The 15,557-nt window shown below is 33.0% G+C and overlaps 2 protein-coding genes across 3 annotated transcripts in view; one reads left to right on the forward strand and one right to left on the reverse strand.

Annotated features, from left to right (window-relative positions):
* Nucleotides 1-690, forward strand: part of ubxn10 (UBX domain protein 10) — a 913-nt gene extending 223 nt beyond the window's left edge. Inside the window, exon 1 of the mRNA XM_067372353.1 lies at nucleotides 1-690. This exon is cut by the window's left edge and continues 223 nt beyond it. Within this exon, the coding sequence (XP_067228454.1) occupies nucleotides 1-503 (503 nt within the window). The 3' untranslated portion in view covers nucleotides 504-690.
* A 656-nt stretch (nucleotides 691-1,346) lies between these two features.
* On the reverse strand, nucleotides 1,347-15,110 carry ddx19a (DEAD-box helicase 19a). 2 transcript variants are annotated; one of them, XM_067371843.1, is made up of 12 exons: nucleotides 14,958-15,110; nucleotides 14,375-14,429; nucleotides 13,954-13,986; nucleotides 9,815-9,950; nucleotides 9,137-9,229; nucleotides 8,489-8,591; nucleotides 5,658-5,772; nucleotides 5,403-5,580; nucleotides 4,359-4,596; nucleotides 4,113-4,275; nucleotides 3,763-3,954; nucleotides 1,347-2,472 (listed from the first exon to the last, which is right to left on the reverse strand). In XM_067371843.1, exons 1-12 carry the CDS (start codon nucleotides 15,012-15,014, stop codon nucleotides 2,411-2,413), a joined length of 1,425 nt encoding a protein of 474 aa, XP_067227944.1. In that variant the 5' UTR covers nucleotides 15,015-15,110; the 3' UTR covers nucleotides 1,347-2,410. The 2 variants fall into 2 exon arrangements, with proteins under 2 accessions (XP_067227944.1, XP_067227945.1); XM_067371844.1 differs by lacking the exon at nucleotides 14,375-14,429.
* Nucleotides 15,111-15,557: the final 447 nt, after the last annotated feature.

Genomic DNA, 15,557 nt, shown 5'->3' on the forward strand with positions numbered 1-15,557 from the left:
GCAGCAGTCAACCAAGTACAGATATACTGACTGAAATCTTTGACAGACCCCCGGATGAGCCCGTCTCACTCAACAAATACAGGGTTCTGCCATCCATAGAGAAAAAAACTTCCAGTTCTAAGTTCAGTCAAGGTGACAGCAGCCATAGGATATGTCAACGCTCTTCACGTGTCTACACAAAGGCCCGAACGGATGGATTGTCAGAGGGGACAGGAAGTGAGACAGGTCCAACTCCTCCAGAGGAATCAGGTCTGCTGCTTGCTATCAGAACTCCATGCGGTCAGAGATTCAAGTGCCATTTCCGGCCAACAGACCAGCTCCAGGCGGTGCTATCAGCCACGGAGGCTGAATTCGGGGAGAGGTTTGACAATTGTGTGATTGAGACTATGGATGTACCACGCAGGACTTTTACAAACCTTACAATGACCTTGGCTCAGTGTGGTGTCCTAAACAAATCGGTTTTATGCATTTCCCAAGATGACAGCAACATGGATTTAACTTGAACATTAATGTAGTGCAACGCTTTATGGACGCTTATAACACAAAGACACAATATTTTGATTTGCTGTCTGAAACCATTTCAAATTATTAATCAGATTCCTCATGATTAAATACACGATTTGATGGTAAAATGTTTATATATGACTAAAGAAAAATCTGTATAGAACTTTGGGTCATATTCATGCCAAAGTTGACAGGGAAAAAATTGATATTACAAATATCTAGATAAAAGATTATTAGTGCTGTCAAATTGATTAATCTCATCGAATATAAAAGTTTGTTTACATAATATATGTGTGTGTGAGAGAGTGCAGTGCACACACATATTATATATATATATATATATATATATATATATATATATATATATACATACATACATACATACATACACACACACATTATGTTAACATACATTTATCTTAGACGAGATTAATCAATTTGACAGCACTAAAGAATATATATATATATATATATATATATATATATATTATATATATATATATATATATATATATATATATATATATATATATTATAGATAAAAAGATTTTATATGTTGCTTCGAGAAAATTAGTTATTTCTGGGACCATTAAGACTTTTTGAATTGACATCTTGATTAGACATTTTCCCTATATATTCCGATTACCACAAATTAAAATAAAGTTGTCTTCATGCAAAATAATGACAATGAATAATTCTGACAAACTGAATGCCAGATGCATATTAAAACATTTGCAAACTTTGTTAAAAGTGCTAAAAGAGTTGAAAAAAAGAAAGAAAAAAAAAATCCATATGCTAAGAGTATGACATGAGTTGCTTTTAATGCTTGCAAAGAAGTGAAAATTATTGATAACACCACACAGAAATGAGCCATCTGGTAGTTTTATTATTATAAGAATATAGAGGAAACAACTATAAAACCCCAAATGCAGCTAATGTACAAAAAACCTGAAATGCTAAATGCAATCGCAAATGGGTTTCAGTCAAACAAAGTGCATTACTTTGAGCAGCAAAAATGTAAACAAACTAAAATAATTTTGCTTTTAGCAAACAAGAGTAGAGCAGCCATTCCTAACAGTATAGCTACAAAACAATCACTCTTCAGTAGTACTTTGTAAAAGTGCTGCATTTCCTGCAACGGAACAGAACATGCTAGCAAATGTTCAAATAATTCAGTGCAACTAAAACTCAAACTAATATTTGGTCTGTTTGAACAGAACAAAACAAACTCTTTCTTCTTCCAAAAGCTTAAATGGTTTTGCAGTTCAAGTACAATGGCATCATTATATATCACAATAATACTTTATTGTGTTTTTACACAATTCTCATAAAAAAATGTCTATTTATCTTAAAGTGCTCTTGAGGAATGTTAGTGTTTCGAGTTGGTTTTAAGGGACTGTGTCATTTGTGCGCATTATAATTTGGTGCGAATTTGAAGGCATGCTGAATTTATGAAATCCCAATGGTTAACTATATTTATCAGAGATTCTCTTCCTTACTGACTTTTATCTTCTCAGATACTGTGGTATAATACTGAAGTCTGTTATGATTCTATTCACACGTAAGACCAAAAGGTAGTCAACTTACTTCAGAGTGCAACACTATTCAAGATATGCTTTTTTAGTCAAGTAGACAGACAAAATGCCTATGTTAAACTCTCCAGTAAACAAGGTTAAATGTAGGAATTAGTATTTCAATTCACTTCTAAATGAAATCACTCTATCAAACGCAAACGGATTCAAAAGGTCCTGGAATACCATAAGCTTAGAATCAAAACTATTTGGCATTAAGCTTGTCGAGTTAAAGCGCATTCTTTTAAATATGCGTCGATAATTGATGTAAACATCATAAGGTAACAGCAGAACTGATTTTTATGAAAATAACGTGGATTTCGCTCTTCATCACTTCAGTTGGCGATTTTTTCAATTTCGTCAAGGTCATCCGTGTCCAGCCTCAAAATTTTCTTATCTGTAGGGAAAAACAAGTGAATAAATTAAACAATCCAATTCAATGTAATATTTATATAAAACTATTATATTGAATTATAAGATAAATATAATATTAAAGACTAATTTTAGAATGATTCATTATTTTGTAATTTATATACATTACTATTCATTACATAAATTAAAATGTGCATTACATATACATTTTATATACTAATTATTTACAACTTTATGTATATAAATCAGGGTTATTAGAGTTAACTAAAACTAGAACTGAAATGATAAAAAACAGTTTTGTTACTTAAAATAAATTAGAATAAAACATTCACCGAAATAAAATTTCATTTAAAGTGATGTACTAAAATAGCTAAAACTAAAATAAAAAATAATTTAAACTAAATAAAGCTATTAAAAATGACAAAAACAACAAAATTACTATAACTAAAATGAAAATGTAAAATATAAAAATAAAAACGTATTCAAAAGATTAAAAAACACTATAATAGTATCTCGATACCACAAGAACACTGATTTAAATTATAAAAATAATTAATAATTATAAAATTCATTACAATTTATACAGTCAAAGCAAAATGTATTCAGACACCTTGAACATTTCATTCATTATTACAGTTTATTCACTATAGTAAAAAAAAAAAAAAAAGTAATAAAATATGACAAGATCTCAGAGATCAGAAAAAAATGTCATGAAAAAATTAATCTTAATTATGTCAGATAACACTTAAGCAAAACATGGTCAGGTCAAAGTGTCTGAATAATTTTTGGTTCCAGATTTGTATCAATTTTACTGGTAATCCACTGTATGAAGAATTTTTGGGTATAATATGTCACAGTTTACTTTATTTTGATATCCTTACTAACATAAATGAACTATAGTGTCCTGCACCCACTAGTAAAAATATATATCAAAAATGTTTTTTTTTTTTGTTTTTTTTTACTATATATGAATATATAATATATATGAATATATAATATAGTGCCATCAAATCGATTGGTCACAACTAACATAAAAGTTTTATATATATATATATATATATATATATATATATATATATATATATATATATATATATATATATATATATATATATATATATATATATATATATATATTTTACACACACATATATATACACAGACTTTTATGTTAGATGCGATTAATTGATTTTACAGCACAAAATATATATTTTAATTCACTTTTAATTGTAGAATTACTCATTATTTTTGCAATTAATTAAATAATTACTGGTTGAACTATTCCTTTAAGAGATAAACTAATGGAGACACTTACTAAAATGCCTCTCGTATGTCTTGAGAATCTCCATGCTGCGCTGACTGTCCACCATGTTGACAGCGAGTCCTCTCTTGCCAAAGCGTCCAGTCCTACCGATCCGGTGGAGGTATGTTTCGTTGTCTGGATTGCCATCTTTGTCCAGTGGAAGGTCAAAGTTGATCACCACTGAAACTTGTTCAACATCAATACCTGTGGATGGATAGCTTGATTATTTGAAGATGGCAGAATTAACACATAGATGAGTTATATACAACTAACTCATCTTTAGGTTAAAATTGCATATTCTATTAAGGATGTAAAAGTACAGCTTTGCATCTGGTTAGATGTATATTTGATAGTGTACATGCCTCTTGCACAGACATTAGTAGTGATGAGAACTTTCTCCTTGCCATCTCTGAAACGTTCAATAACAGCTGCTCTCTGCTCAACCACCATTTCCCCACTGAGGAGCGCCACCTGGTGGCCCTCTTTAGACAGCTGGCCGGCAAGCCAGTTGGCTGTTTTTCGAGTCTGAGAAAACATGATAACATGAAATGATTGAGTGAAAGAAGCAACAACACACAGAAATATCCACCAGAGGCAAACACGCTCACATGACAGAAGATCATAGCTTGTGCGATAGTGATGGCTCCGTATATGTTACAGAGTGCATTGAACTTGTCCTCCTTGCTGTTGCATTGCACATAGTACTGCTTGATAGTGTCCAGGGTCTCCTCTTCTCGTTTAAGCTTGATGATGTTGGGATCTGGCACGACCCGCTCGGCAAACTTCCACACAGAGTCCTCAAAGGTGGCAGAGAAAAGTAACATCTGACAGCCTTTGGGCAGCATTCTGTGAGAGGAAATAGAAACCTTTTATACTTAATTTCATGCTAAACCGTGTTGCCACTTCTCTGCATTTTAAGTTAGTTTTAAAAGTCCAAAAAGCCAGTATATGTTAAAGCTCTGCCCTCTCCAGGTCAATTTGACAAGCTATAATAAATACCCCACAGATCATTTTGAGCTGAAACTTCACAGACACATTCTGGGGACACCAGAGATGTATATTACATCTTGTGAAAAGGGGCATAATAGGTGCCCTTTAATCTAAAAATCTTACATATTGTGCCTTTAAAAGAAAATGCCTCACTACCTAATTAAGTAATAATAGTAAAAATAAAGAACTATTATTTTTTAACTTTAAGCATAATTCTTTCAAGAATTTCAGCATTGTAACAAAGAAAAAAACACTTTGAAAAAAATATAAAATCTGAAAACCATGCACATCTTTGAAAAGGTGTTATCAAGTCATTGCATGGAGGAAGTCATTGCATTATTATTAAAACATTTTTAATGTTTTAATAATAATAATAATAAATGAATCGGATCCAGACACACACACACACACACACACACACACACACACACACACACACACACACACACACACACACACACACACACACACACACACACACACACACACACACACACACACACACACACACACACACACACACACACACACACACACACACAAAAAGTGTTATTATAGATCAAAATCATTATAGATCATGTAATCAGCATTATAGATCATGTTTTTGTGTATTTGCCTGCAAGGTTTCAAAGCCAGTTCTCCAAACACTAGTGAAAGTTCACCTCTGAATGCGGATGCTCTGGTCTTGGTGTCCCTGTGTGGCAATCATGACATCAGCCTCATCCAGAACAAACACTTTGATCTTTTTCGGGTCGATGAGCTTCAGCTTAACGCACCAGTCCAGAACTGTCCCAGGTGTGCCGATGACAATCTGCTCCTTGATCTTAACGCCACGCTCCACTGACAGAGGCATAGCAGTCATCACGCTTTTAGATCTGGTTTACACAAGATTCTGAGGCTTCATTTAAGTCACTTACTTTTATGTCCTCGAACAGCATATGCCAGTTTAACTTCAGGATAAAACGTGCCCATTTGTGCAATGACTTTACCCGTCTGCAGAGCGAGTTCATATGTGGGAGAAATGCACAGACACTGGAAGAAAGACACAATATTATCAACATTTCCATTATAGTTTTTGCTGAAATGAAAACTTGCTCTTATGACTTCTATGAGTTTATGCAAGAAGATATTTTGCCGATTTAGTTTCCTTATGTGCACCATGAAAAAAAATATTCACCATATTTTTTAAAAATTAAATGTTTTATAAATCAGGCAAATTATATATGAACCAACCCCACAGTAAAAATCTTCAGAAAATTGACAGGAATATACTGGAAAGTTTGGTTTATGCACTGTAAGCGCTACTGAAATGGAAACTTCCGGCTGAGTTAGGGTTGCAAAGGGGTGGAAAGTTTCCGGTAAATTTCCGGAAACTTTCCACGGGAACTTAACCTGGGGAATTTTGGAAATATTCCAATTTGGAAACTTAACAGGAATTTACGGGAATTTATGAGAATTGGAAATTTTGGGAAATTTATATAAATGTATAATATTTACATAAAAAGTATCATATAAAAACAAATATAATCATTTTGTTTGGTCATAACATAAAATAACAGTTATTTTTCACATTCAATTAATTCTAATTTAGTAAAATAAATATATTTTTATTGCAACAATTGTTGTGTGTTATTTATTTCAGTGTCACATGATCCTTCAGAAATCATTCTAATATGCGGATTTGATATCAGTTATTATCATTGTTGGAAACAGTTGTGCTGCTGAATATTTTTTGGAACCTGTAATACTATTTTCAGGATTCACTTATTAATAAACAGTTAAAAGGAATAGAATTTATTCAAAATAGAAATCTTTTTTTAACAATATCACTTTAATAATCATTTATGTAACAATTTCACACATCCTTGCTGAATAAAAGTGTTCATTTCTTTCAAAAAAAGAAAAAAAATTACTGACCCCTAAATTTTGAACGGTAGTGTATATTGTTACAAAATATTTATATTTTAAATGAATGCTGTTCTTTAAATTTTTATTCATCAAAAAATCCTAAAAAAAAGTATCACAGGTTATTAAAGAATTAAGCAGCACAACTGTTTCCAACATTGATAACGGAGCATCAAATCAGCATGTTAGAATGATTTCTGAAGGATCATGTGACACTGAAGACTGGAGGAATGATGCTGAAAATTCAGCTTTGATCACAGAAATAAATTATATTTTAATGTATATTAAAACAGAAAACCATTATTTTAAAATTGTAGTTAATTTTCACAATATTACAGATTTTTTCTGTATTTTTGATCAAATGAGCATATTATGGACTGGGAGAATGCACAGTGCATGCAGGGGGTGTGGCCTCAATAGCCCTGCAGTAAGTAGTGTGCTGTGTGAATGTCAGGGTAAAAATTCAACTAAAATTGCATTAAATATGGTTGTTTTAACTAAAATTATGCTGCAAGATGTTATTTTCAACTACATTTAAGTACCCTGTTATAGGCTAACCTGTAATTTTACAAATTCCCTGTTTATTCCAATCAATTCCCGTTAATTCCTGTTAATTCCCATATATTCCCGTTGATTCCCATGGAAAGTTTCCAGCACTGAAAATTCCTGAAATTTTGCAACCCTAGGCTGAGTACATGAAAAAATGGCCTTTAAAAATATGTATTGTAATTTAAATCTACAGATACAGACAAGGTGTCATAAAATAATCACTTAAATGTGTATTTCAGATGTTTTCTTTCCAGTAGTCTGAAAGAAGGCAAGTTATGGAAGCAAAATGGCCTAAAATCTCAAAATTGACTACCACTTTAATGCTTCAAAGTGTTCATAAAAGAGATTGTAAAATTAATCCATATGAAAATGAATTAATCCATATGCACTTTAGGCCAAATTTTCTGATGAAATTCAATCACTTTATATGATGAACAGATTTAAGCTTTTATTATGGGTGTGGAACGACATGAGGGTGAGTAAATGATGACAGAATTCTCATTTTTGGGTGAACTATCCCTTTAAGTCAGAATGAAAGGGAACATTCGAGTGAATCTCACCCTGCATTCCAATGTCCATACTATCCATCCTAAATAGTATGTGAGATTAAAATAAGTGTGTCCCAAAGCATAGTATGTTGAAAAGAGTATGCCAAAAGTCCCCGGATGGTCTACTATTTCCGGTAGATTTTCGAAGTGTGGATCCGTGCACACTAATAAAGGCTAATATTGCCCACAACCCATTGCGCATTGGACGAGGATTCAGTTCAGAACTACAAACACGAGTAAAAAGTGTTAAAAAACTACAAAACATGGCGGATACGCGCGATCGACGCTGAGAGATTTGAGTGACTAATAATCATTTTAACCTGATAGAAAATATATATTTAATGTTACCCGTGTTATTTTTCATCTGCAAATACCAATGTGGACTTTTATAAAAATCCGAATGGCCATTAACTTTTAAATGCATCATTATGCATTAATAAGAGGAGAGTTCTCCACATGAAAGACCCGCGACTGCAGATCAACGTGCTGCATTTCTCTCCGATACGGTAGGAAATTAACTAAATGAAATGTGGAGGATGTAAGATGATTGACAGGCCAGTTTACGGTGACAGGATGCGACAGAGAGAATTGACGCGATTGTATGACGTGATAGTATGTCCCAAAGCTTGTATACTCTTTTGCTACACACTCAAAAGTAAGTACTTTTTGTTCACAGAAAGAGTACATACTTTTAGGGCATAGTATAAGTAGGCGAATTGGAACGCAGCATCAGTTTTCAAACTCACCTGCGGCCATTTTAAGCCTGGGTCCACATGACTGAGCATGGCCAGCACGAAGGCGGCTGTTTTACCAGTGCCAGACTGAGACTGAGCGATCAGATTCTGAGGTCTGTGAGTGAAGGAAATTAATATGAAACTTACTTCACACTCACACTCTCAGAAATTTCACATACATTTTATAACGGTCCAATATTGTGCATCAAATATCCAATGTGCATCACTGTTCTTTTAGTCAAATATAAAAAAATAATAATTCCAATTGTGTGTGTGTGTGTATATCTATCTATCTATCTATCTATCTATCTATCTATCTATCTATCTATCTATCTATCTATCTATCTATCTATCTATCTATCTATCTATCTATCTATCTATCTATCTATCTATCTATCTATCTATCTATCTATCTATCTATCTATCAGATTCCAAAATAAGAATATACTTTGATGTAAAGTTTGTGTGTGTATAATATATATTATACACACACACTGTTATCAGCACCTTCTACATCAAAACATTGTTATTTCTTATTATGGAACCTGCCAGAACTGATTTCGCTTAATACTGAGTGTTGAAATTCACTTTTCACTCCAAACCCTCAATAAGACATCTGTATTCAACCAAAAACCAAATTTATAAAATATGTGGACTTACGGTTCAGCGAGCATCATGGGAAGGGCATTCTCTTGGATTTTAGAAGGTCTGTTGAAGCCCATTTCATAGACGCCTTTGAGCAACTGAGGTTTCCTGAGTTACAGAAATTAAAACAAACTAAATTGACACATGAGAGGCGTTAAAGTTTCTAAATATAGTGCATTGTCTTATTTAATTTCATTTTTTATTAAAAAAATATTTTTTTTCTTTAAATATCCATAAAACATTAAGCAGTAATTGTTATGAATGCTACCATTTAAAAGTTTGGCTCTAATGTTCACCAAGGCTGCATTTATTTGATAAAAATACAGTAAAAAAAACAAAACAAAACATTAATATTGTGAAATATTACAATTTTAAAAAATGTCACATGATCATTCAGAAATCATTCTAATATGACGATTTGCTGCTCGAGAAACATTATTATCAATGTTGAATATATTTTCAATATTTTGTGGAAATGTGTTTTTTTTTTTTCAGGATTATTTGATGAATTGAAAGTTCAAAAGAACAGCATTTATTTGAAATAGCTTTTTTTTTGGTTACAATGTAAACATCTTTCTTTCACTTTTGGTTGATTTAATATATCCTTTCTAAACAAATAAAAAAAGACCTCAAACTGTAAATTCAGTTTTTTCCTCAGATGTCATTGCTTTAACACTCATACGAAGTACTCACAGTCTCAACTCCTCGAAGGTCTTGACTGAATACAGTGGTGAGTTTGGGTCTCTCTGAAGAACCTCCACTTGGTTTGTGTTGTTGACCACATTGCTTCTGATCAGCTTATTAAGGAGAGACTGTGTGGCTTTGTCCTCTAAAACAGTATATTAGGAAAGGAGCAAGTTTACTCTGATGGTTTCTCACGGTCAATCAGGGTTGCAAAGGGGTGGAAACTTTCCAGAGGAACTTAACCTGGGGAATTTTGGAAATATTCCAATTTGGAAACTTAAAGGATTAGTCCACTTTTAAATAAACTTTTCCTGATAATTTACTCACCCCCATATCATCCAAGATGTTCATGTCTTTCTTTCCTCAGTCGAAAAGAAATTAAGGAAAACATTTTTTTGAGGAAAACATTCCAGGATCTTTCTCCATATAGTGGATTTCAACAGCTACCAACAGGTTGAAGGTCCAAATGTCAGTTTCAGTGCAGCTTCAAAGGGCTTTAAACGATACCAGACGAAGAATACGGGTCTTATCTAATGAAACGATCTGTCATTTTCTAAAAAAAAAAAAATACAGCCGTTTATGCTTTATAAACACAAAATATCGCCTTGAACGTACTTCCCGTTTCCGCATTCTTCAAAACGCTTACGCCGTATGTCCGACGCCTTCCCTATTCTACTTACGGAACGAACACGGTGCCAGTTTCAGTTTTTTTCTGTAAGTAGAATGCGGAAACGGGAAGTACGTTCAAGGTGATATTTTGTGTTTATAAAGCATAAACGGCTGTATTTTTTTTAGAAAATTACCAATCGTTTCTCTAGATAAGACCCTTATTCCTTGTCTGGTATCGTTTAAAGTCCTTTGAAGCTGCACTGAAACTGACATTTGGACCTTCAACCTGTTGGTAGCCGTTGAAATCCACTATATGGAGAATAATCCTGGAATGTTTTCATCAAAAACCTTCATTTCTTTTCGACTGACAAAAGAAAGACATGAACATCTTGGATGACATGGGGGTTAGTAAATTATCAGGAAAAGTTTATTTAAAAGTGGACTAATCCTTTAACAGGAATTTAAGTAAAATTGTGGGAATTAATTGAAAAAATGTTGGGAAATTTATATACATTTATATAAAATGTATCATATAAAAACATAAAAAATAAACATTTTGTTTGGTCATAACATTTTTCGCATTCAATTAATTCTATTTTAGTAAATATGTAAAATAAATATATTTTTATTGCAGCAATTATGTTATGTGTTATTTATTTCAGTCTCATATGAATCTTCAGAAATCATTCTAATATGCAGATTTGATATACTATAGTTATTATCAATGTTGGAAACAGTTGTGTTGCTTAATATTTTTTGGAAACTGATACTTTTTTCTAGCCTGATTTCATCATGCTCATATTCAAGGCAGAATGTGAGTCTGATACTGCTCCATTGCACTTGAATTATGGGGCGTGTCTTAACCGAACCAGTAAAAAAAAAAAAACAACAACTCTGCACTCAATTGGATAGACCTACAACCAATCAGAGCAACGCAGTAAGTGACGTATGTTGAACTTGTACTTAAACTTTTGCCGAATCCTGTTGGAAGGACGGCAAACACATTTTTCCCATCGACAAATGCCTTGATTGTGGTTCTTTGTTCGTCTTTTAAAATTAATGCGCTGTCGATTTCTTTTATTACAGACGTGATAGCGGAATCTAAACATCTTACTTCTCCAGCTGCAGTCATCGTTGGTGAAAACCAATTCAACCCAAGCACTCTTTGATGACGTGGGTGGTTACGTAACCGCAGATAGCCTGTCCATCATCGATTAAAGCCCGCCCTGGCAATTTGATTGGCTCGGCCTTCTGGGAGCCGAGCATAATTACTCCACAATGTATCGAGTCCAGACCGAACTTCCCGTCCAAAAAATGTTGTGGGCGGGGTTCGGGCTGGCACCCAGGCTAACTTTTTTCATGATTCACTGATGAATAAAAGTTAAAAAGAACAGCATTTATTCAAAATAGAAACCTTTTCTAACAATATCACTTAAAAAAAAAAAAAAAAAAAAAATCAATTTCACACATCCTTGCTGAATAAAAATATTAATTTATAAAAAAAAAAGAAAAGAAAAAAATTACTGACCCCAAAATTTTAAACAGTAGTATATTGTTACCAAAGAGTTCGATTTTAAATAAATGCTGCTCTTTAAATTTTTATTCATCAAAAATCCTGAAAAAAGTATCACAGGTTATTAAGCAGCACAACTGTTTCCAACAATGATTACTGAGCAGCAAATCATCATATTAGAATGATTTCTGAAGGATCATGTGACACTGAAGACTGGAGTAATGATGCTGAAAATTCAGCTTTGATCACAGAAATAAATTATATTTTAATGTATATTAAAACAGAAAACTATTATTTTAAAATTGTAGTTATATTAATGTTTTTTTTTTCTGTATTTTTGATCAAATGTGCATGTTATGGACTGGGGGAATGCATAGTGCATGCAGGGGGTGTGGCCTCAATAGCCCTGCGGTAACAGGGTTCCCACTCTTTTTCAGCGATCATTTTCCAGGACTTTTCCAGGACATTTTCAATTTTACAACAATGGGAATAAAAGACTGGGATTACGCCCTAAAGTAATATATTGCTCTCTTTAAAAGGTTTATTGCCATGACTTAAAACCAGTTTTTAATATGAGTTCTTAATCATACATTGTGACTATGGAAAATTGAAAAAAAAGTAGAAAAAAATAAAAATAATTGCAACTTTTCTGACTTTTTTTTCTTGCAAGTTTACATAATTGTGATTTGATATTCGCAATTGCAAGATATAAAGTCAGAATTGCATGATAGACACTCGCAATTCTGACTTTTTCTCACAATTGGAAGTTTATATCTCACAATTCTAAGAAAAGAAGTAAGAATCGCAAGATATAAACTGTCAAATGCCATAAAAAAGTAATAATTGCGAAAAAAGATCAGAATTGAGTGATATAAACTTGCAATTCTGACTTTTTTCCTTGCAATTGCGAGCTTTAATCACAATTATGTAAACTCGCAATTGTAAGAAAAATATTTAGACTTTTTTTATTTATCATTCAGTGGCGGAAACAAGATTTCATAGTTACTGTCATTACTTAATTACTGATGCACACTTCTATTTTTTTGGCAGTAAGTTTTGGAAGACCATTATCTTTGCAAAGTGGACTTTTCAGGGTAAGAGATGGACTAAAAATAAACTAACACCTTACAGCTAGCTTGCGATAAATAAAAAAGATAAATTCTTCAAACAGTGGTAAAAGAGGATGTGGTCACTCTCAATCTGTCTGTCTATAAAAGCCTATAAAAAAAATCTTGTATTTTACTACAATTCAGTATGTGATTCTTAAATGGGGGGCATTTTTTAGGATTCTTTACCTAATCTAAGTCTCTGAGATCCTGACACCTCACACTTCTGTAGACTGCAGGTAGGCGCTGAAGACTAAAGGGTTTCTGTCCAATGGTCATGTCTTAACTGCAATTTCTAGTATTGCATTAATATTGCATCGTTCTTGTGGGGATTTAATAATTTTTGACCTTTCAGTCGGAGATAAATCTCTTTTTGGCTCATTTTATCATTTTTTCGCTCTTTGGTCTCTAATGAAAAACCCAAGAACTTTTGAAAAAATAATTTTCCAGGACAACTACAAGATTTTCCAGGACATTTTTCATTTTCTAATTTTCCATGTGTTTTCCAGGACGAGTGGGAACCCTGCAAGTAGTGTGCTGTGTGAATGTGATTGAGGAATGTGCAGTGTAAAAATTGAACTGAAATTGCATTAAATCTGGTTGTTTTAACCAAGATTATGCTGCAAGATGTTTTTTTCAACTACATTTAAGTACCCTGTTATAGGCTAACCTGCAATTTCACAAATTCCCTGTTTATTCCCGTTAATTCCCATGGAAAGTTTCCAGCTTTGAAAATTCCCTGAATTTTGCAACCCTAATGTCAATTCATAAAGCTTGGGTGTCATTTTAATAAATACCTTAAGATGCAACCTCACACTTTTTTAAAGTCTGAATAATTCACAATAGCACTAAATGTGAATAAAGGAAATAAATGGGCCTAATTTTAATTGTATGTTGACTGTAACAGTTTAAAAATGAACCTTTTTCCTCTTCATCAGATTTGTCACCATCATCTACAGGAGGGAAAAATAAATGGCATATAAGAAAATGGAAAGAAATCTTTTAATGCAATTATTGTTGACAGTTATCTTACGCATCTTTAATAGTTCAAACACACACACACACACACACACACACACACACACACACACACACACTCTCTCAAATCATTCATTCCAAACCGGTTTGTCTTTCATTGGCCCCTTGAGGAATTAAAAGGGTAACTTTTGAGATTGTTTCTTCTATTAAGAACCAAATAATCTTAATTTTATTTGATGAACACCTTTCCAAAGGTTCTCTTTTTGTGTTCAGCAGACGTCAAACAGGTTTGGAACTGCATAAATATTAATTTCTGTGTGAAATATTGTTTTATTGCAATAGAATAATGTAAAACGTTACTACCATTTGTCTGACGTGAAGTTGTATCTCCCGCATCCATTATCCTCAAGTTCTTAATCTGTTTTCAAACAGAATTTAAAGTTTTAGAAAATATAAATGCCAATATTCACAACATTCACAAATCAAGCATTTGTCAATAGTAACGTCTTAAACTGATTAAACAACAATCAATGATTTAAATCAACTAACGTTAGATGCTAGTTTAAATGCTAGCTAGCCATTCGTAATGTAAATTACACAAACACTCACTAGCTTTCAAACAGCACAGGCTTATTTTATCACACGACCGTTAGATACAAGTTATGTAGACTAACTTCATAGTTAAGTGGTTCAAAGTCAAAACTGTAGTCACTAAAACTGATCTAGATTTAAAATATCATACAGGCCGTGTCTCAACGCCTAGTTAGAAAGCATTTTGATGGTCAAAACCGTGTTTGGACGTTCCAAACGCGCATGTGACATTCAGAAATGCCACCTAGGTAGGTGGCTCACGAGGATTTGAGACGCAGCCAAACTCTGACTCACCGCCGCTAGAGCGCTAATCCAATACAAGTTACAACACAATTAAAATCACATTTTCACTCACAGGCTTGGCTGTAGACTCTTGTTCGTCCACAGCTAGAGCCCAGGAATCGGTTGACATGGCCTCTGTCGCAGATATACGAACTATTTAACGGTCTCGATAAGTCTTCAAATGGGACGTCCACTTCACTCGACTCAGCTTCGCGAGAACGCGCAAAATGACAGCGCGCGCATAGAATGCTGTCCGGCCGGAAGTCAGCACATGATACCCAGTTCCAGTTTACTGTTCATTACACACAATTTCATGTGTAAGTATCTGTGTTGTAGTCTAAACCAGTTTTAAATATTAAAATAAGTTAGTTATTTGTCTAAAAAGCAAATATAATTTTCCACTGACTTTACTGTTTGGCGCCACAGAGGCCTATGCAAGTCCAACCACATTTCCTCACATACATATTACACATATACATAATTAAATTAAATTTAATTATGTATGGATTTATTTTATTTTTGTATTTTTATGTTTTATTTGAAATGTTTTAACATCTAGTTCTAATTAAAATGTATTTTTTGTGTGAATTCTGTCTGCCAAATTAAAATGCCAGTATATTCATATGAAAATTATTACAGAAATTGATTTTCTAAAATTGTTAAAACTTGCCCA

Source organism: Chanodichthys erythropterus, chromosome 20 (assembly GCF_024489055.1).
Source record: "Chanodichthys erythropterus isolate Z2021 chromosome 20, ASM2448905v1, whole genome shotgun sequence".
NCBI lineage: Eukaryota > Metazoa > Chordata > Actinopteri > Cypriniformes > Xenocyprididae > Chanodichthys > Chanodichthys erythropterus.

What these genes read in the sequence shown, in the direction of transcription:
- ddx19a (XM_067371843.1), bottom strand. Translation starts at nt 15,014, where the DNA reads ATGTCAACCGATTCCTGGGCTCTAGCTGTGGACGAACAAGAGTCTACA. An exon ending in CCCATGATGCTCGCTGAACC is followed by an intron (nt 8,592 to 9,136) that starts GTAAGTCCACAT and finishes CTTCACTCACAG; the next exon opens with ACCTCAGAATCTGATCGCTC. An exon ending in CAGAGCATCCGCATTCAGAG is followed by an intron (nt 4,597 to 5,402) that starts GTGAACTTTCAC and finishes TTCCTCTCACAG; the next exon opens with AATGCTGCCCAAAGGCTGTC.